Consider the following 20,894-nt stretch of genomic DNA (forward strand, 5'->3'; position numbering starts at 1 on the left):
GTGGACCTGTACAGGTGAGCTCTGCACTGGTGGACCCTGTGCTGGTGGACTCTGCATAGGTGGACCTGTACAGGTGAGCTCTGCATAGGAGGACCTGTACAGGTGAGCTCTGCACTGGTGAGCCCTGTGCTGGTGGACTCTGCATAGGTGGACCTGTACAGGTGAGCTCTGCACTGGTGAGCCCTGTGCTGGTGGACTCTACATAGGTGGACCTGTACAGGTGAGCTCTGCACTGGTGGGCCCTGTGCTAGTGGACTCTGCATAGGTGGACCTGTACAGGTGAGCTCTGCACTGGTGGGCCCTGTGCTGGTGGACTCTGCGTAGGTGGACCTGCACAGGTGAGCTCTACACAGGAGGACCTGTACAGGTGGGCTCTGCACTGGTGAGCCCTGTGCTGGTGGACTCTGCATAGGAGAACCTGTCCAGGTGAGCTCGGCACTGGTGAGCCCTGTGCTGGTGGACTCTGCATAGGTGGACTTGCACAGGTGAGCTCTGCACAGGAGGACCTGTACAGGTGAGCTCTGCACTGGTGAGCCCTGTGCTGGTGGACTCTGCATAGGTGGACTTGCACAGGTGAGCTCTGCACAGGAGGACCTGTACAGGTGAGCTCTGCACTGGTGAGCCCTGTGCTGGTGGACTCTGCATAGGTGGACTTGCACAGGTGAGCTCTGCACAGGAGGACCTGTACAGGTGGGCTCTGCACTGGTGAGCTCTGCACAGGAGGACCTGTACAGGGGAGCTCTGTTCAGATGGGCCCTGCACAGGTGAGTTCTTTACAGGTTGGCTCCCAGCGCCTCGGTGGGGCCTGGAGTCGCCAAACTCTGAGTCTACAGTCCGCGGGGCGCCCCGCGAAGCCTTGCTCGGGTCACTGTAGAGGTCAGCACCCGGGATGAGGACCCCAGGGCCAGCAGGCCAGGACCTCGCCCCGCCCTCTCACCGGGACCCGGCCAATAGCTGTGAGTTCCGGGTTCTGGCCCCGCCCACAGACCAGCCTCAATCCCTATTTCAGCCAATCGCAGAGCGTGCCTGACGTTTGTCCTGGCCAATGGTCGCTGCGAGCCGCGGGTCCCTTTCGGCTCGGTCCTCGCCTGCCTAGGGTCCGGCCACCTGGCCAATCTCGCTAGTAGCCCCGCCCCAGCCCAGCTTCGGTCCCGTCTCCTCCTCAGTTCTGACAAATGGAAGCGCGTTCCGCCCTGCGGCCCCGCCCTTGTCCCCGCCTCATCGCGGGTTCTGGCAAATGAACATGCCCCAGGAGTAAGACTCCGTTCAGTCCCCGCCCCCTCGCTCGCCCCCGCCCACGGGCGCGCTCCCCGACGCCCCGCCCCCACGGTAACAATTGGCTGCGGCGTGGCGTACGTCACGCAGCTCCAGCCAATGAGCGCTCGATCCCGGCGCGTCGGGCGGAGCACCGACGCAAAGTTTGATAAACAGGGGACGCGGCGGCGGCCCAGGCTTCGCGGCCTTTGCGTCCCCCCCTCGGCGACCACCGGCGGCGGCGGCAGGCGGGCAGGGCCGCCCGGTGAGTGCGGGGCGGCGGGGGGAGGGGGGCCAGGGGGGAGGGGAGGAAAGGGGGCCTTGGGGGAGGGGGCATGAGGGAGGGTAAGGGGGCCCACGGGGGAGGGAGAAAGGGGGACCATGGGAGAAGGGATGGGGCCATGGGGGAGGGGTTCAGGGGCCACGGGGGAGGGGTCAGGGGCTACGGGGGAGAGGTCAGGGGCCACGGAGGAGAGGTCAGGGGACACGGGGGAGGGGCCAGGGGACACGGGGGAGGGGCCAGGGGCCATGGGGGAAAGGTCAGGGACCATGGGGGAGAGGTCAGGGGACACGGGGGAGGGGTCAGGGGCCATGGGGGAGAGGTCAGGGGCCATGGGGGAGGGTCAGGGGACTACAGGGGTCAGGAGGAGGGGGGGGAGCGGGGAGGGCGGGTCCTGCGTGGCGGGGCCTGGGGTCGGTTCGGGGTCAGGGAGCAGCTGGAGGCAGGCAGGGCGGCGGAGCAGGTGTGGGGGCCTGGGCGCTGACAGGTGGCGCAGGCTGGGCCGCACCTGCCACCCCGGCGTCTCTCCCGCCCGCACCCCGCACCCTGCACCCCGCACCCGGCGACTTGGGCGACTTGTCTGAAGGGCGCCTGCCAGCCCGCCCGGGGTTGAGGGTGGGGTGGAGAGAACCCCTTACAGACTCGGGGAGTTTCCGTGTCGGATGCTCTCCAGAGACTGTGACCCGGCCCTGGCTCTGTGATTCTGAGAGAAAAAACTTTATTGTATTTATTTTATGTTTTTAATATTTATTTATTCCCTTTTGTTGCCCTGTTGTAGTTATTATTGCTATTATTGATATCGTTGGATAGGACAGAGAGACATGGAGAGAGGAGGGGAAGACAGAGAAGGGGAGAGAAAGACAGACACCTGCAGACCTGCTTCACCACCTGTGAAGCGACTCCCCTGCAGGTGGGGAGCCGGGGGCTCGAACCGGGATCCTTATGCCGGTCCCTGCGCTTTGCGCCACGTGCGCCTAGCCCGCTGCACTGCCGCCTGGTGCCCAGAAGCTTTGTTTTTTTATAGCTATATAGAAACTGACCTCACCAAGAGGGGAAACTGCATAATGGTTATGTAAAGAGACTCTCAGGCCTGAGGCCCCAAAGCCCTAGGTTCAATCCCCCGCAACACCATAAACCAGAGCTGAGTGGTGCTCTAGTTTAAAAAAAAAAAAAAGAAATTAGAAACTAACCTTTCTGGGAAATTGGCCGAGGTGTGTGTGTGTGTTTATATGTATGTCGTACATATGTGACTATTCTGTTTGTCAGCACCGGCCCTGCCCTGCGCTGTGGTGCTGCTGGGCTTGGATTTGGGGCCTCTGAGCCTCCGGCCTGAAAGTCTGCTAGCTGCATGAACTGCTACTTCTGCAGCCGGCATTTCTCCCTCCCTCCCTCCCTGTCTCTCTGACTCGGGCTTGTTGAGAGTGGGAGCTCGCAGCCCTGCGTATCTGTCTGCCTGGAACACGGGGGAGCCTGGCCTTGAACCTCCCAGCTTCAGCTCTGGCTGTCTCCTCCTCTAGCACAGCCCCTGCCCCTTTCTCACCGTGGGTAGCGGACAGAGACCCCCCTCACCCCACCCCTCCCTCTGCCCTCCGTGCTCTCCTCACCCCGTCTCCTGCAGCCCAAGGGCAGCCCTCACCCCTCTGTCCTCCCCCGGGTGGTCTTCAGACTGTCCTTAGTGGTTCCTGTTTGGCTCCTGCAAGGGGTGGGCCTTCCCTTCAGCTGCTTTATGAGCCTGCGGGAATGCCCAGGAGCAAGCCACAGGGCTTCCTGGTGGAGGAGGCAGAGTTTAATCTGTCCTCAGTCCTTTACCATTCAAAGGAAGTCACACTCTGGTCTCTACAAAACAAAAAAAGTATCCCTTTTTGTTGTCGCTTCTACATTTTTCAGATAGAAAGAGGCAGAGACGAGATAGAGGGAAGGGCAGCAGGGCATCGCTCATAGTCAGGGACGTCAGAGAGGCTGCCTCTCCCCAGGCCCGTCTGACCTGTCTCACTGTCACATGGCACGTGCGCCCGTGACTGGCATACTCGTGAGTGTCGTACCCGGGGTGGGGGTGGCTTCCTCAGGGGAGGCTGCCGGTCTGTTTAGTCCATCCAAACCCCAGTGCAGCTGGCGGCCTCCTCCAGGCAGTGCTCCTGGCTTCCCTGGGCCGCTGCCCTCCGTTCCCTCCCCCGGTGCTCAGAAGCAGCGCACTGGCCTGCTGTTCTCTGCCAAGTCTACCTTGAGAGAAATGGCTGGGAGACTGGGCTGTGAAAGCTATGGCCTGAAACTCTTGTCTTGGGTGTGTTGGCCGTGTGCTATAAGAAGCCACTTCTGTTCCTGGGGTGAAGTCACCCTGAGTGATCAGTCATCAAGTCTGGGAGCTCAGGGGCGGCCACCACAGCGGGCAGGGACAGGGACAGGGGGCTCCTGGTTGGAGAGGAGCCTCTCGTCCCCTCACGGCCCCTAGGACATACCCAGTGGCCACCAGATGGACACAGCACCCTCCCCAGAAAGCAGCGGCCCTTAGCGACCCAGGAGGGCTCCGTGGCACATAAGACCCCAGGCCCCTGGTGCCACCCCTGGCTTGCTCGCACACGCGCTCTCTCCTCTCTGTGTCTGTGTCTCTCCAGTAAGCGCATGTGTGCAGGGAGGAAGTGCATTTAGGGCCACCTGTGCTGAGGAGGTGGGGTGGGTGGAGCCCTGGCACAGCTGCTGTCCCCAGGCCTGTGGCTTCTTCCGTCTGGTAGGAGACACCCAGGTTGTCTGTGGCCACTGAGCTGTGTCCTCCACCTGTACCCAGACCCCAGGTCAGAGAAGTTGAAGCCCCAGCTCCAGGCTGGGTCAGAGCAGCCCCAGGCTGAGTTAGAGCACCCCCAGGCTGGGTCAGAGCACCCCCAGGCTGGGTCAGAGCACCCCCAGGCTGAGTCAGAGCACCCCCAGGCTGAGTTAGAGCACGCCCAGGCTGGGTCAGAGCACCCCCAGGCTGAGTCAGAGCACCCCCAGGCTGAGTTAGAGCACCCCCAGGCTGGGTCAGAGCACCCCCAGGCTGGGTCAGAGCACCCCCAGGTTGGGTCAGAGCACCCCCAGGCTGGTCTGAGCACCCCCAGGCTGAGTTAGAGCACCCCCAGGCTGGGTCAGAGCACCCCCAGGCTGGGTCAGAGCACCCCCAGGTTGGGTCAGAGCACCCCCAGGCTGGTCTGAGCACCCCCAGGCTGAGTTAGAGCACCCCCAGGCTGAGTTAGAGCACGCCCAGGCTGGGTCAGAGCACCCCCAGGCTGAGTCAGAGCACCCCCAGGCTGGGTCAGAGCACCCCCAGGCTGGGTCAGAGCACCCCCAGGTTGGGTCAGAGCACCCCCAGGCTGGTCTGAGCACCCCCAGGCTGAGTTAGAGCACCCCCAGGCTGGGTCAGAGCACCCCCAGGCTGGGTCAGAGCACCCCCAGGTTGAGTTAGAGCACCCCCAAGGTGGGTCAGAGCACCCCCAAGCTGGGTCAGAGCACCCCCAAGTTGGGTCAGAGCACCCCCAGGCTGGGTCAGAGCACCCCCAGGCTGAGTCAGAGCACCCCCAGGCTGGTCTGAGCACCCCCAGGCTGAGTTAGAGCACCCCCAGGCTGGGTCAGAGCACCCCCAGGTTGAGTTAGAGCACCCCCAGGCTGGGTCAGAGCACCCCCAGGCTGAGTTAGAGCACCCCCAGGCTGAGTTAGAGCACCCCCAGGCTGGGTCAGAGCACCCCCAGGCTGGGTCAGGGCACCACCAGGCTGAGATAGAGCACCCCCAGGCTGAGTCAGAGCACCCCCAGGCTGGGTCAGAGCACCCCCAGGCTGGGTCAGGGCACCCCCAGGCTGGGTCAGGGCACCCCCCAGGCTTGGTCAGAGCACCCCCAGGCTGAGTTATAGCACCCCCAGGCTGTGTCAGGGCACCCCCCAGGCTGGGTCAGAGCACCCCCAGGCTGGGTCAGAGCACCCCCAGGCTGGGTCAGGGCACCCCCCAGGCTGGGTCAGGGCACCCCCAGGCTGGGTCAGGGCACCCCCCAGGCTGGGTCAGGGCACCCCCCCAGGCTGGGTCAGGGCACCCCCAGGCTGGGTCAGGGCACCCCCCAGGCTGGGTCAGGGCACCCCCCAGGCTGGGTCAGGGCACCCCCCCAGGCTGGGTCAGGGCACCCCCAGGCTGGGTCAGGGCACCCCCCAGGCTGGGTCAGGGCACCCCCCAGGCTGGGTCAGGGCACCCCCCAGGCTGGGTCAGGGCACCCCCAGGCTGGGTCAGGGCACCCCCCAGGCTGGGTTAGGGCACCCCCCAGGCTGGGTCAGGGCACCCCCCCAGGCTGGGTCAGGGCACCCCCAGGCTGGGTCAGAGCACCCCCAGGTTGAGTTAGAGCACCCCCAAGGTGGGTCAGAGCACCCCCAAGCTGGGTCAGAGCACCCCCAAGTTGGGTCAGAGCACCCCCAGGCTGGGTCAGAGCACCCCCAGGCTGAGTCAGAGCACCCCCAGGCTGGTCTGAGCACCCCCAGGCTGAGTTAGAGCACCCCCAGGCTGGGTCAGAGCACCCCCAGGTTGAGTTAGAGCACCCCCAGGCTGGGTCAGAGCACCCCCAGGCTGAGTTAGAGCACCCCCAGGCTGAGTTAGAGCACCCCCAGGCTGGGTCAGAGCACCCCCAGGCTGGGTCAGGGCACCACCAGGCTGAGATAGAGCACCCCCAGGCTGAGTCAGAGCACCCCCAGGCTGGGTCAGAGCACCCCCAGGCTGGGTCAGGGCACCCCCAGGCTGGGTCAGGGCACCCCCCAGGCTTGGTCAGAGCACCCCCAGGCTGAGTTATAGCACCCCCAGGCTGTGTCAGGGCACCCCCCAGGCTGGGTCAGAGCACCCCCAGGCTGGGTCAGAGCACCCCCAGGCTGGGTCAGGGCACCCCCCAGGCTGGGTCAGGGCACCCCCAGGCTGGGTCAGGGCACCCCCCAGGCTGGGTCAGGGCACCCCCCCAGGCTGGGTCAGGGCACCCCCCAGGCTGGGTCAGGGCACCCCCCCAGGCTGGGTCAGGGCACCCCCAGGCTGGGTCAGGGCACCCCCCAGGCTGGGTCAGGGCACCCCCCAGGCTGGGTCAGGGCACCCCCCCAGGCTGGGTCAGGGCACCCCCAGGCTGGGTTAGGGCACCCCCCAGGCTGGGTCAGGGCACCCCCCCAGGCTGGGTCAGGGCACCCCCAGGCTGGGTCAGAGCATCCCCAGGCCGGGCTCTCCCCAGCTGGGCTGGACGCCCTCCTCTGCCCCACTCCCGCCCGTCCTGTCTCTTTAAGAAGCTGCTGCAGCCTAACGTGCTGGGAGGAAAAGTTCTGAGAGGTGATGGGCAGCAGGAGCGGCCAATGGAGGCTCGGTGTGCGCCCTCAGGGGCGGGGCTGAGTCCGGCCAGCCAGTGGTCGCGTGGGGGCGGGGCCTGGGCCCAAGCTCGGCTGGCCGGCGCGCGGCTCCGGGGAAGTTGGTCCGAGGTGAAGCTGCGGGGGAAGCGGGGTTTGGGGGGGCGGCCCGCTCCGGACCCCGCGCCAGCCCGGCGCCCCCGGGACCCCGTGAGCAGTGGCCCGGGGCGCCCGGGACCCGCACGACAGCGTCGCCTAGGGGGGCGCAGAACAAAAGGACTGTTTGCTGGGGGGGCGGGGGAGTAGGGGGCAGGGGTGTAGGGAGTAGGGGTGTAGGGAGTAGGGGTATAGGGGAGTAGGGATGTAGGGGAGTAGGGGTATAGGGGGAGTAGGGGTGTAGGGGAGTAGGTGTATAGGGGGAGTAGGGGTATAGGGGAGTAGGGGTCTAGGGGAGTAGGGGGCAGGGGAGTAGGGGTATAGGGGCCGGGGAGTAGGGGTGTAGGGGAGTAGGGGTATAGGGGGCAAGGGAGTAGGAGTATAGGGGGCAGGGGTATAGGGGGCAAGGGAGTAGGGGTATAGGGGGCAGGGGTATAGGGGAGTAGGGGTATAGGGGGCGGGGGAGTAGGGGTATAGGGGCAGGGGAGTAGGGGTATAGGGGAGTAGGGGTATAGGGGGCAGGTCTGTAGGGGTATAGGGGCTGGGGAGTAGGGGTATAGGTGCCAGGGGAGTAGGGATATAGGGGCGGGGGAGTAGGGGTATAGGTGCCAGGGGAGTAGGGATATAGGGGCGGGAGAGTAGGGGTATAGGGGCGGGGGAGTAGGGGTATAGGCGGCAGGGGAGTAGGGGTAGGGGACGGGATTAGGTGTACAGGGCCCAGTGGAGCAGGGGTATAGAGGAGTAGGGGAGTAGGGGTATAGGTGGCAGGGCAGCAGGGGTATAGGGGAGTAGGGGTATAGCGGAATAGGGGTATAGGGGAGTAGGGGTATAGGGAGTAGTGGTGTAGGCGAGTAGGGCTGTTGGGGAGTAGGGGTATAGGGGAGTAGGGGTGTATGGGAGTAGGGGTATAGGGGAGTAGGGGTATAGGGGAGTAGGGGTATAGGGGAGTAGGGTTGTAGGGGAGTAGGGGTATAGGGAGTAGGGGTGTTGGCGAGTAGGGGTATAGGGGAGTAGGGGTGTATGGGAGTAGGGATGTAGGGGAGTAGGGGTATAGGGGAGTAGGGGTATAGGGGAGTAGGGGTATAGGGGAGTAGGGTTGTAGGGGAGTAGGGGTATAGGGAGTAGGGGTGTTGGCGAGTAGGGGTATAGGGGAATAGGGGTGTAGGGGAGTACGGATGTAGGGAGTAGGGGAATAGGGGGGTAGGGGGCAGGGGAGTAGGGGGCAGGGGAGTAGGCGGCAGGGAAGTAGGGGTATAGGGGAGTAGGGGTATAGGGGGGTACGGGGCAGGGGAGTATGGGGCAGGGGGTTACGGGGCAGGGGAGTAGGGGGCAGGGGAGTAGGATTATAGGGTAGGGGAGTAGGGATATAGGTGCAGGGGAGTAGGGGTATAGGGTGCAGGGGAGTAGGGGTATAGGGTGCAGGGGAATAGGTGTATGGGTCGGGGGAGTAGGGGTATAGGGGAGTAGGGGTATAGGGGGGTAGGGGTATAGGGGAGTAGTGATATAGGGGATTAGGGGGCAGGGGTGTAGTGAGTAGGGGTATAGGGGGTAGGGGTATAGGGGAGTAGTGATATAGGGGTATAGGGGATTAGGGGTATAGGGGAGTAGAGGTATAGGGTATTAGTGGTATAGGGGAGTAGGGGTATAGGGGAGTAGGGGGCAGGGGTGTAGTGAGTAGGGGTATAGGGGAGTAGGGGTATAGGGGCGTAGTGATATAGGGGAGAAGGGGTATAGGGGATTAGGGGTATAGGGGAGTAGGGGGCAGGGGTGTAGTGAGTAGGGGTGTAGGGAGTAGGGGTATAGGGGAGTAGTGATATTGGGGAGTAGGGGGCAGGGGTGTAGTGAGTAGGGGTGTAGGGAGTAGGGGTATAGGGGAGTAGGAGTATAGGGGAGTAGGGGGCAGGGGTGTAGTGAGTACGGTTGTAGGGAGTAGGGGTATAGGGGAGTAGGGGTTTAGGGGAGTAGGGATGTAGGGGAGTAGGGATGTAGGGGAGTAGGGATGTAGGGGAGTAGGGGTATAGGGGAGTAGTGGTATAGGGGAGTAGGGGGCAGGGGTGTAGTGAGTAGGGGTATAGGGGAGTAGGGGTATAGGGGAGTAGTGATATAGGGGAGTAGGGGTATAGGGGATTAGGGGTATAGGGGAGTAGGGGGCAGGGGTGTAGGGAGTAGGGGTATAGGGGAGTAGTGATATTGGGGAGTAGGGGGCAGGGGTGTAGTGAGTAGGGGTGTAGGGAGTAGGGGTATAGGGGAGTAGGGATGTAGGGGAGTAGGGGTATAGGGGAGTCGGGGTATAGGGCGAGTAGGGGTATAGGGGAGTAGGGGTATAGTGGAGTAGGGGGCAGGGGTGTAGTGAGTAGGGGTGTAGGGAGTAGGGGTATAGGGGTGTAGGGGAGTAGGGATGTAGGGGTATAGGGGAGTCGGGGTATAGGGTAGTAGGGGGCAGGGGTGTAGTGAGTAGGGGTGTAGGGAGTAGGGGTATAGGGGAGTCGGTGTATAGGGGAGTAGGGGTATAGGGGAGTAGGGGGCAGGGGTGTAGTGAGTAGGGGTGTAGGGAGTAGTGGTATAGGGGAGTAGGGGTATAGGGGAGTAGGGGGCAGGGGTGTAGTGAGTAGGGTTGTAGGGAGTAGGGGTATAGGGGAGTAGGGGTTTAGGGGAGTAGGGATGTAGGGGAGTAGGGATGTAGGGGAGTAGGGGTATAGGGGAGTAGGGGTATAGGGGAGTAGGGGTATAGGGGGTATAGTGGAGTAGTGGTATAGGGGAGTAGGGATGTAGGGGAGTAGGGGTATAGGGGAGTAGGGGTATAGGGGAGTCGGGGTATAGGGGAGTGGGGGTATAGGGCCAGGGGAGTAGTGGTATAGGGGGCACGGGAGTAGGGGTATGGGGGACGGGACAGAAAATAGGGGTATGGGGGACGGGACAGGGATAGTGGTATGGGGGACAGGACAGGGATAAGGGTATGGGGGACGGGACAGGGAATAGGGGTATGGGGGACGGGACAGGGATAGTGGTATGGGGGACGGGACAGGGAATAGGGGTATGGGGGACGGGACAGGGTGTAGAGGTAAAGGGGACGGGACAGGGATTAGGGGTATGGGGGATGGGACAGGGAATAGGGGTATGGGCGACGGGATAAAGATATTGGGGTATGGGTGAATGGGACAGGAATAGTGGACGGGACTGGGATGGGTATGGGGGACAGGCATCCGAGGAATGTTGGGACGTGGGACAAGATTGGGGTACGGGACAGGTGGGGGATGTGATGAGGGACAGGGGTGATGGGATAGGATCGGAATAGAGAACGGGGATGTGGCCACAGAGCCATGGTGGGGTGACTAAGGGGTGAGAGCTGAGGGGGACCCTGGGCACTGCGTTGGCACTGGGATGGGTACTGGGGTAGGCGGACTAGGAGTCAGTGGGATGTTGGGTGGAGGGGGTGGGGGGGTGAGGAGGGACTGGGGTAGGGGGACCCGGGGACTGGGGATAGTCAGGATTAGGGGCTGGGAAGGGGATCAGGGGCTTTGGGATGAGGGGCTTGGACGTGTGAGGGTGTGGGCAGGGGCTGTGCCCATCTGGCTGTGAGGACAGCTGGCTGTCTGCTAACTCAGGCTGTGGTGGGTCCGAGGCAGGAGGCGTCTGGCCTGGGGCAGTGGACACTGGTGGGGGGCCCAGGCCTCGGAGAGGGCAGCCTCCTTCTCCCTCCGGAGGAGGACCAGGCCTTGGCTCGACGGGGTTGGACGCTCTTGCTGTGGGAAGTCACCCATCCGTCATGCCGGGACCCAGGATCTCTGTCCCTGTGTTCGGGGTCTTTGGGGGGGGGTGCTGCAGACTCCTATGGCTGCCCGGTGTGGATGGCTCTGTGCTCCTTGCCTCTGTGTGGCTCTCAAAATGCCTCCCTCTCCTCGTGTCATTTTGTGGAGACCCCTAGCGGGGCCCACGAGACCACAGCAGGCACCTCTGTCCACTGCACTTATGGGGTGGCAGTGGGCGGCCCCCACAGCACCCGACCCTGGGCCCCACGGGCTTCCCCAGGCTGCCTAGCTGGCCAGCACTCCCCCAGCCCACCAACTCCTACTGTCACCCAGGGGAGACATGGTGCGGGGCGCTGTTCCTGGGGGTGTGGCGATGGGTGCTAGCTGGCACCTTCCGCATTCTTTTTCAGCTCGAGGGTGAAGGACGGGGAGAGGGCTAGAGAGAGAGGCCCTGCGGGGTCCAGGCAGTATGGTGCCCCCATGCAGAGCTAGGTCCCCGCTGGGCCTAGTGCAGGGGCAGGCGGGCGGCAGGGCGGGAGCAGCTGGTCTCCAGGTAGGACCTGGTATCCCGCGGAGGAGCTACGAGTGGCCTGCCCGGCTTGCGGCCAGGGAGAGCTGACCGCCGTGCGCTGTCGTCTGCTCCGAGTCCCCAGCCAGGGCGTTGCTCACGTGGGGGTGGGGGGGACAGGTGGCAGAGGGCGCAGGCAGAGCCCCCTGTGACTCCTGCCAGCCCTGGTGGCAGTGGGAGCTTTTTGGGGGGCAGGGCCGCCGTGGTGGCTCCCATCAGGAAGCGCCCGCTGGCCTGAGGTGCCCCTGAACCTTGCAGACTTGCTGGAGCACTGACCGCCTTCTGGCCTTTCTCCTCCTCGCACCCTTGCCCTTTGCAACTGCCCTCAGCCGTGGGGCACAGCTGGCCGCTGTCTGCAGGCAGCTGGGTCCCTGGGGACCTCGCTCCTGTGTCTCCGCCCAGCCCCAGACCTGGCGCGAGGCAGAATGGCCTCTGTGCCCCCACTCCCAAGCTTGGTAGTACGAGAGGTCAGAGGGACAAGGCGTCTGCCAAGGTGGCTGAGCGGGGCCGTGAAGGGGCTGCGTGCCCGCCGCCTGTCCTCCACGCTGGAGCCCACACCGCCCTTGGGAGGCTCGGCTGCATGCACAGGCCTCTCCTTGTTTACATAGCCTTGCTATTTACTTGTTTTTTTTCCCCAGAGCCTTTGCTCAGCTCTGCTGTTGGCGGTTTGGGGATTGAACCTGGGACTTTGGAGCCTCAAACTTGAAATTCTCATTTCATCACCACTGTGCAGACTTCTCCTCTGTCTTTCAAAGGACCTGTTTACCTTCTGGGGTGGGGTGCTGCCGCGGGGATGGGGACTGGACCTGGGGCCCGGGGCCTGTGTGAGGTCAGCACGTTCACTCTCCAGCTTGAGCCGCTGCTTTTCAGTCCTCACAGATGCAAACCAGCAGCTCCTCTAAGGGGCTTTGACTCTGTACTGATGGTTGGCTTGGCAGCGGAGTCTGGCCTGCATGCTTGTCTGTTTTGTTTTGATTGTTTTATATTTTCCCTTTTGTTGCCCTTATCTTTTATTGTAGTCGTTATTGATGTCGTCATTGTTAGATAGGACTGAGAGAAATGGAGAGGAGGGGTCCTTGCGCTTTGCGCCACATGCGCTTAACCTGCTGCGCTACCGCCCAGCTCCCATGCTTGTATTTCTAGCTCGTCCTTTCAAAATACTTGCTTATTACTTACTGGACAGAGATACAGGAAAATCGAGAGGGAAGGGAGAGGTCAAGAGGGAGACGCCTGCAGCCCTGCTCCGCCATGTGAGGCTTCCTCTGCAAGTGGGGAGTGGGGCTGCCCGTTTGGTTTTCTGTTGCCAACACAGTGGTGTAGAGAGTGCTCTCTGTGGTCACTGCTGGCTTCAGGTCCACGTTTCAGCTTTGCAGGTGCCTGATGCTGTGCGACCGGGCGAGACGGAGGGAGGGTGGCGGTGCGGCTGTGGGCAGGGAGGCCTCGGCACCCAGCCCCGACGGCTGCCTGGTGGTCATGCGGCGGGCGCCCCGGCTGTGGTGGTGGTCTTTGGACGTGGGGAGTTGGCGTTCTGCACGGGAGGGAGGGCCGAGGGACCCGCGGGTGTGGGCAGTCGGCCAGAGCTTCTCTTCACTCTGCTCTCTCCCCCAGCTGCCCGCTCCCACGCTTCCTGCTGGTCTGGACGACCCCTCCCTGTACCCGCCTGCGACACGTCATCCGGAGCCGTGGCCCCCAGAGAGGTCAGTGTGGGCATGGCCGCCTGAGCGGTGGGGAGCGGACCAGGCCTCCAGCCCACCTCCCTGTCCCTGCAGCCCCACGTCAGTGTCAGATTCGTCATCTGTCCGAAAGCCGGCCCTCGGGCCTGAGCAGGGACTTCCGTGGGGGCTCGAAGGTGCTGGTCCTCGGCTCCACCTCGCACACCACTCCCCAAGGAGCCAGCGGGCGCGTGATGCCAGGGCCCGAGCGGGGACCTCACGCCCGGGAGTCCAGAACTGTCCACGGGGCCGCCGCCGAGCCTCCAGGGAAGCCCCTGTGCGGTGAGACATTTGCTGTCTCCTGATGGGCTGTGCAGGGCCGAGAGAACTGGCAGCACGCAGCCGGTCACAGAAAGTACTGTAGACACTCACGACGGTCACTGGGGCCGGGCGGCGGCATGCCCGGCAGAGCGCGCACACATGTTTACAGCGCACTGGACCCAGGTTCAAGCCCGTTTCTCACCTGCCGGGGAAAGCTTCATGGAACGGGCTGCAGGTTTCTCTCCGTGTCTCTCCTGTTCTGTCTTGCCCTGCCCTCTCAACTTCTGTCTTTATCAATAAGTAAATAAAATATTAACATAAAACAGCCACTGGGGATTGGAAGGTAGCGCAGCGGGTTAAGCGCAGGTGGCGCAAAGCGCAAGGACGGGCATAAGGATCCCGGTTTGAGCCCCGGCTCCCCACCTGCAGGGGAGTCGCTTCACAGGCGGTGAAGCAGGTCTGCAGGTTGTCTGTCTTCCCCTCCTCTCTCCATTTCTCTCTGTCCTAGCCAGCCAACAACAACAGGAATAACTACAGCAAGGGCAACAAAACCGGGGAAAATGGCCTCAAGGAACAGTGGATTCCCGGTGCCGACACTGAGCCCCAGCAATGACCCTGGGGGCAAAAACAAAGCCACTAAGAGGAGGGGTGGGCTGTGCAGAGGGACCCTGCTGCCTACCCGCCCGGGTGGAGCACAGTGGTTGTGTGGAGGCTCCGTGCCAGAGAGGCTGCCTGCCTTGGGAGGGCAGGTTTTATGCTAGTTGTTCTGTCCTTTCTAGACAAGGGCCTTTTTATTTTTTTTTATTTTAATTTTTCTTAAATTCTTTTTTTTTTTTAAGCATTTATTCCCTTTTGTTGCCCTTATTGTACTTAGGACAGAGAGAAATGGAGAGAGTAGGGGAAGATAAAGAGGGGAGAGAAAGACAGACACCTGCAGACCTGCTTCACCACCTGTGAAGCGACTCCCCTGCAGGTGGGGAGCTGAGGGCTCAAACAGGGATCCTCACGTCGGTCCTTGTGCTTTGCGCCACATGCGCTTAACCCGCTGCGCTACAGCCCGACTCTCTTCTTAAATTCTCTCTTGTCTTTATTAGATAGAGACAGCCAGAAGTCGAAAGGGGCGGGGGAGATAAAGAGGGAGAGGGGGGGTGCTGGGGGGCTGGATGGTGGCACACCTGGTTGAGTGCACTAGTTAGAACACACAAGGACCTGGGTTTGAACCCCCAGGCCCCATCTGCAGGCAGAAAACTTTGAGAGTGGTGAAGCAGTGCTGCAGGTGTCTCCCTCTCCCTCCCCGCTTCCCTCTCCTTGTGATTTCTGGCTATCTCTATCCAGTAAATAAAGATAATTTTTTTAATTATATTTATTTATTCCCTTTTGTTGCCATTGTTGTAGTTATTACTGCTGTTATTGATGTTGTTGGATAGGACAGAGAGAAATGGAGAGGAGGAGAAGACAGGGGGTGAGAAAGATAGACACCTGCAGACCTGCTTCACCACTTGTGAAGTGACTCCCCTGCAGGTGGGGAGCCGGGGGCTCGAACCGGGATCCTTATGCCGGTCCTTGAGCTTTGCGCCACCTGCACTTGACCCGCTGCGCTACTGCCCGACTCCCTAAAGATAATTTTAAAGGGGAGTTAGAGACAGACACCTGCAGCCCTCTTCACCACTTGTGAAGCTTTCCCCCTACAGGTGGGGACTGGGGGCTCAAAACTGGGACCTTGCATATTTTTTTTTTTTAAACCAGAGCCGGGGCTTCTATCTGGGACTTTGGAGCCTCAGGCATGAATGTCTGTTTGCATAACCATTATGCTATCTGCCCTCCCTGTGTTTGGTAATATCTGCACTCAACCAGGTGTGCCACTACCAGGCCCCAGGGCCTTTTTATTTTAATGAAAGTTTTAAACTGAGAAGTTAAATGCTTGAGGGGCAGGAGCTGCTTCCGTGAGAGCAACATCCTCTCTGTTTCGCAGACACTCAGGAGCCCTCCGGGAGTAATGATGGCCGCCCCTCTTTTCTGAAGAGTCACGAAACACTCGGAAGCCGTCTCGGTCAGAGGAGTAAGTGCACTGCCCGTGTCCCCTGTGTGTGGTGGGGGTGGGATTTCTCTAGCTGGCACCATGAAGCTCAGGCCCGGCCACTCATCCGCTCCCTTTGCTCAGCCCTGGGCATGGCCTGAGCATCAGCGCACCCTGCCACAGGCTCTGGTGGCAGCCGACCGCACGCGACTTGTCCCAGAAGGGGCTGGGCCACCCGCCCTGGCAGCGGCTCCGAGGTGGCACTCGTGGCCACGGCAGGAGGGTTGAGCGGGCCTGCCCCGACCTGCTGCTCACAGTGGCTCGGGACGGCCAGTGCTGAGATGCACTCCCATCGTGACCCCGGGCCACCCCCTTGCCGCTCCTGCCTGGCTGCCTCAGTGCACAGAGCTCCCTGGGGTTGTGGCCCTCTCGAGTTCACCCGGGTCTGCTCCCGCGGGGGGGGGGGGGGGGGGACACCTTGTGCGGGCCCCTCTGGTGCCCTCTGTGCCCCCGATGGCCGGACTGGCTGAGGGGCCCACTTCAGAGGCCAGTGGTGAGTGTGGACAGGAACTCCGGCGGGGCGCATGGGGCAGCAGAGGGGCATGGGGTGAGCCAGGGAGCAGCAGGGCTGCAGATGTCTGTCTCTCTCACCAGATCACTGTTCGGCTCTGACTTGCCGAGAGCTGGGGATTGAGCCTGGGACTTAGAAGCCTCAGGCAGAAGAGTCTCTTTGCATAGCCACTATGCTATCTACCTCCTGCCCCTCCTTTCTGTCTCCCTCCCACTGTCTCTTTAGCAAAATAAGGAAAGGAGGGAGAATGGGTGGAAGGACAAGAGGCTCTGGGAGGGGAGGGGTGGGCTGTGGCAGCTGGGACCCCGCGTCCTTGTGTTGGAGCTAGCAACGGCCTGCGTGTGCCGGTGGGGGTGTGGGGGCTTCCATGGTGCTACCACTCATTCCTGCTCCTGGTTTGGGGGAGGGGGCTGCCGGACACAGGCCCCTGGGAGTTCAGGGCTCTACAGCCGTGGAGCCCAAGCCCCGTGCAGCCCCACAGCGCGAGGCCACGGCCAGGAGTCTGGATGGAAGTCTGCAAGCAGAGCGGGTGGCTGAGTACCAGCCTGCCCGGGCGTGTTCATCTGCTCAGAGCGCGTGCTCCGTGTGGGGTGCAGACGGCCGCCCTGCTGACTCCCTGCAGGTGAGCCGAGGACATGGCGCAGGAGACCAACCACAGCCAGGCGCCCATGCTGTGCTCCATGGGCTGCGGCTTCTACGGGAACCCTCGCACCCACGGGCTGTGCTCCGTGTGCTACAAGGAGCACCTGCAGCAGCAGAACAGCAGCGGCCGGGGAGGCCCACCGGGTGAGTGCCCCCTGTCCTGCCCTGCCCGCCGCCCCTCTGTGCCCAGCCCCGGGGAGGACCACCGGGTGAGTGTCCCCTGTCCCGCCCTGCCCGCCGCCCCTCTGTGTCCAGCCCTGGGGAGGCCCACCGGGTGAGTGCCCCCTGTCCCGCCCTGCCCACCGCCCTTCTGTGCCCAGCGCCAGCCTCCCACCTGGGGCTCGACTCCTAGGCTTGCTGGGGGCTCAGGACCTCCGCCCTTTCCCAGGTAAATTTGAGCCCAGGGCACTTGCAGCAGGGATGAAGTGTAGACACGGCCTCAGTGGCTCCAGAGTCCTGCCTGGGGGCCGTGCACAGCTGGGGAGACAGCATGGTGTCCATGAGACGCACCCCCTGGGGTCAGAGCCTGTACCCTGGACAGCACTGAGCAAACTCAGGAGGCTGTGTGGGGCCCCTTCCTCCCATTCTTAAGCTTCTTGGACTGAGAGACGCCGCGGTTCTGTGGGAACAGGGTGAGCTGGGATGGACCTGCCGGCCTGCAGCCCAGTGGCCTCCCCCGGGTGCTGGGCCTTCCAGGGGGCAGCTTGGCGTCAGTGTCCTTGGCTCCTGGCACCTTCCCCCCCCTCTTTTTTTTTTTTTGGCTTCCAGGATTATTGCTGGGCTTGGGGCCTGCACCACAAATCCACTGCTTCTGGAGGCTATTTTTCCCCCTTTTGTTGCCCTTGTTTTATTGTAATTATTATTATTGTTATTGCTGTTGTTGTTGGATAGAACAGAGAGAAATGGAGAGAGGAGGGGAAGACAGAGGGGGAGAGAAAGACAGACACCTGCAGACCTGCTTCACCACCTGTGAAGCGACTCCCCTGCAGGTGGGGGGCTGGGGGCTCGAACCGGGATCTTTATACCGGTCCTTGTGCTTTGCACCACCTGCGCTTAACCCGCTGCGCTACCGCCCGACCCCCCCCCCTTTGTTGTTTTTGATAGAGGGTGAGGGAGAGAGGCCATGGAGACACAGAGAAGGGGTTACCTGCAGCCCTGCTGCACCCTGTGGTGCTTCCCCTGAGGCGGGGACCGGGCTTGAACCCAGTCCTCCAACGGCTGCACTGCCTGCCCACCCCAGAGCCGGTCCTCGGGGCGGGGGGACTGGCCGTCACTAGCACAGCGTCCCGTTGCAGCCCCCGTCGGCAATCTGTCTGATGCCCTGCCTGTGCCCTGCTCGGACAGCGGCATGGCTGCCGCTCAGCCGGACCCCACGTCTCCATCCGCGCAGCCGAGGTGAGTGCCCGGGCTTGCAGGGGTCCACCCCATCCTGCCTCACCGAGGCTCCTGTCCAAGCTCGGCTGTGCTCACGGGCAGCCCGGCCAGGCCTGGCACCCCAGCTCCACCTGGGGCTTGCTGAGCAGGGCTCCGTGGCTTTGGGGCGGGGCAAGTCTGTCTGTCCCTCTGTTCGTCCACTGGACACTGAGCGGCTGTCTGTCGCCAGCCCAGACTCGCGGCTGCCGGGCCACCTTGTCACCTGGTGTCTGTGTCTGCAGCCCCGTGTCAGCCCCGTCGCTGCTGTCAGAGTCCTCGGTGTCTTCGCCTGGAGAGAGCACCTCTGTGGACAAGGCCGCCCCTGAGCCCCAGCACCTGGCAGGTGAGTGCAGCCCTGAGTCTCCCTGTCTGTGTGTCTGTGTGTCCTGTGCTCAGCCCTGAGTCTCCCTGTTTGTGTGTCCTGTGCTCAGCCCTGAGTCTCCCTGCTGTCTGTCAGTGTGTCTGTGTGTTGTTGTTGGATAGAACAGAGCTTAGCCGTGAGTCTCCCTGCTGTCTGTCTGTGTGTCCTGTGCTCAGCCCTGAGTCTCCCTGCTGTCTGTCAGTGTGTCTGTGTGTCTGTATGTCTTGTGCTCAGCCCTGAGTCTCCCTGCTGTCTGTCAGTGTGTCTGTGTGTCTGTGTGTCTTGTGCTCAGCCCTGAGTCTCCCTCTCTGTCTGTGTGTCCTGTGGTCAGCCCTGAGTCTCTCTGCCTGTGTTTCCTGTGGTCAGCCCAGAGTCTGGGTGCTTGGCACGTGCAGGTATCCATGTGGCCATCCCCCTGGTCCCTGCACACAGAGGAAGGGCAGGAAGGCTGGTGCCTTCTTGAAACTGCCTGCTTGTGCCCGGCTCCTGCTGACCCCAGCTAGTCTCTTGGGCACTGCTTCCTGGCAGTGTGACCGGCCGTCCTCTGCTGGTCATCGAGGCCCCCATGCGGCCCGGCCCCCAGCCCCTCGCCCTGTGGCACAGGCCGTCCTCCTGTCTTGCAGCGTCTGTGTCCGAGTTGGCACAGCAACCAGCGGAAGAGCAAAGCAGGTCTCTGGGAAAACCCAAACAGAAGAAGAACCGCTGCTTCATGTGCAGGAAGAAAGTGGGGCTCACAGGTAAGGTGGCACTGGGCCCTGGGGTGCGGGTGCCTAGCCCCTTCCCCTCCTGGACAGCCGGACCCCTGGATCCTGCGGCCACCTCTGAAGGCTTCAGCCGGGGTCAGTGAGCGAGCCGGTGTGGACTGGTCGCTGTGAGTCAGGTGCTCACGCCTTTGTGCACCTCCTGGGCACAGGGAGGGAGAGGCAGGCAGCACCTGGAAGCTTGGGGGAAGCGGGGCTCAGGAGATGCTGCAAGACTGTGAGCAGAGAGCAGCCCGGGGGCAGGCACAGCGCGCAGACTCCTCTGCCAAGAGTGTTGTCTGCTGCGGACACCCTGCTGCCAGGTGGTGGGGCCTCTGCAGAGGGGCAGAGCCTGGCCCACCCCTTCGCCCACCCCTTCGCCCCCCTCGTGCTCACACTCCCCCCAACAGGGCCGGTGCCCCTCCTGGCCTCCCTGTCACCGCTGAGGTCACGGCGCTTCTAGAGTCCTAGAGGCAGAGCTCCTGGCTGGCGCATCAGATACCCATCTTCATCGCCCCACCGGGCAGACTCGCCGAGCAGGCTCCCGGGCAGCCGTGGCCCTTCCCACCCTAGCGGGTGCTCCCAACTCAGCCCCCGTCCACCCGCAGACGTCCCGTGGCGTTTGCATCTCCATGTGGACCCCTGCTCTGTGCTGGGCTGAGGGCGCTGGCCCACATGCAGGTGGCCTTGCTCTAGGGCCGACTCGGGCAGTCAGGTCCAGCCCCACCTCTCACCCATGCCCCCCATGTCCCTCCAGGGTTTCAGTGCCGGTGTGGGAACGTCTACTGCGGCGTGCACCGCTACTCAGACGCGCACGACTGTTCTTACAACTACAAAGCCGACGCCGCGGAGAAGATCAGAAAAGAAAACCCAGTAGTCGTGGGCGAGAAGATCCAGAAGATCTGAGCCCCGCCAGAGCGCAGACCCCTGACCACCTGCAGTCTGCACACGGACTCAGGCTTCTCCCTGGCCGTGGGCTTAGAGCTGTGGAGCCTGCATAGACCTCTAATCATGCATGTCACCAGAAGAATAGATTTTTGCTTTTGTTTTGAAGATGACTCTGAACATTTATTTCCACTGCAGTTTCTGTGGCCGAGTGACTTGAGTGTCTCCCTCTTACGCTCCTTTCCCGATAGCTGAGCGGCCGAGGTGGAGGCTCTCCAGCAGCTGGCTCACCCGAGGGGCCCTGCCTTCTGCGGCCCTGCAGTGGCCCTGATGCCCGGCCCGGCCCGGCTGCCCCATCTGGTCTGAGCGGCGGCTTGTCCTCCGGCCGCCTCCGCCTCTCACCGCCCGCTGCCCGCGAGCCACGCCCGCTCCCTCTATTTATGTCTGCCGGCCTGTTGTGGGCCATGTGTGCGGAGGGCTGGCCTGCGGTCACTGCTGTGTTCGTGTTCACTCACCGCCTTTGATTAAATAAAGGAAAACGGCAACCGCCCCTCTCTGCTTCTTCCTTTTGCTCCCCACACTTTCCTGCAGAGGACCCGGGCTTGCCCGGCCGCCCACCCGGGGGTGCTGGTGGGGTCCCTCCCGCCTCGCTGAGCACAGGATGTTCCATGACGGGAAAAGCCCTGTGCTCACCTGTGCAGCTGGACAGGGCGAGACAACCCAGCCGCCCCTGAGCTCCCACGGTGGTGAGCGGGGCAGGACCCCGACCCCCCCCCCCACAGCACCTGTGAGGGGAGCCCCCTGCCCGCCACCCACCCCCCAAGAGAGCAGTCCGCCTGAGTGGAGGGGCTGTGGCTCCACCCACGGGGGAGAGAGGCGCAGTGCCCAGGCTCTGATGGGTGTGTGCCGAGAGTGGGTGGCCAGACATGGACAGGAGGGTGGGCATGGGGGCACAGGACACAG

At 62.8% G+C, this 20,894-nt stretch overlaps 1 protein-coding gene across 3 annotated transcripts; it reads left to right on the top strand.

Annotated features, from left to right (window-relative positions):
- Positions 1 to 1,360: 1,360 nt before the first annotated feature.
- ZFAND6 (zinc finger AN1-type containing 6) lies at positions 1,361 to 20,481 on the top strand. Of its 3 annotated transcripts, none has more exons than XM_060179570.1 (8): positions 1,361 to 1,519; positions 12,938 to 13,026; positions 15,275 to 15,361; positions 16,513 to 16,676; positions 17,828 to 17,927; positions 18,141 to 18,288; positions 18,930 to 19,043; positions 19,804 to 20,481. In XM_060179570.1, the coding sequence occupies exons 4-8, from the start codon at positions 16,526 to 16,528 to the stop codon at positions 19,921 to 19,923; spliced, it is 633 nt and encodes a 210-aa protein (XP_060035553.1). In that variant the 5' UTR covers positions 1,361 to 1,519; positions 12,938 to 13,026; positions 15,275 to 15,361; positions 16,513 to 16,525; the 3' UTR covers positions 19,924 to 20,481. The 3 variants fall into 3 exon arrangements, with proteins under 3 accessions (XP_060035553.1, XP_060035555.1, XP_060035554.1); XM_060179572.1 differs by having other exon boundaries at positions 18,188 to 18,288; XM_060179571.1 differs by lacking the exons at positions 1,361 to 1,519; positions 12,938 to 13,026; positions 15,275 to 15,361 and adding an exon at positions 15,391 to 15,876.
- Positions 20,482 to 20,894: the final 413 nt, after the last annotated feature.

The sequence above is a fragment of the Erinaceus europaeus genome, chromosome 20, assembly GCF_950295315.1.
Source record: "Erinaceus europaeus chromosome 20, mEriEur2.1, whole genome shotgun sequence".
NCBI lineage: Eukaryota > Metazoa > Chordata > Mammalia > Eulipotyphla > Erinaceidae > Erinaceus > Erinaceus europaeus.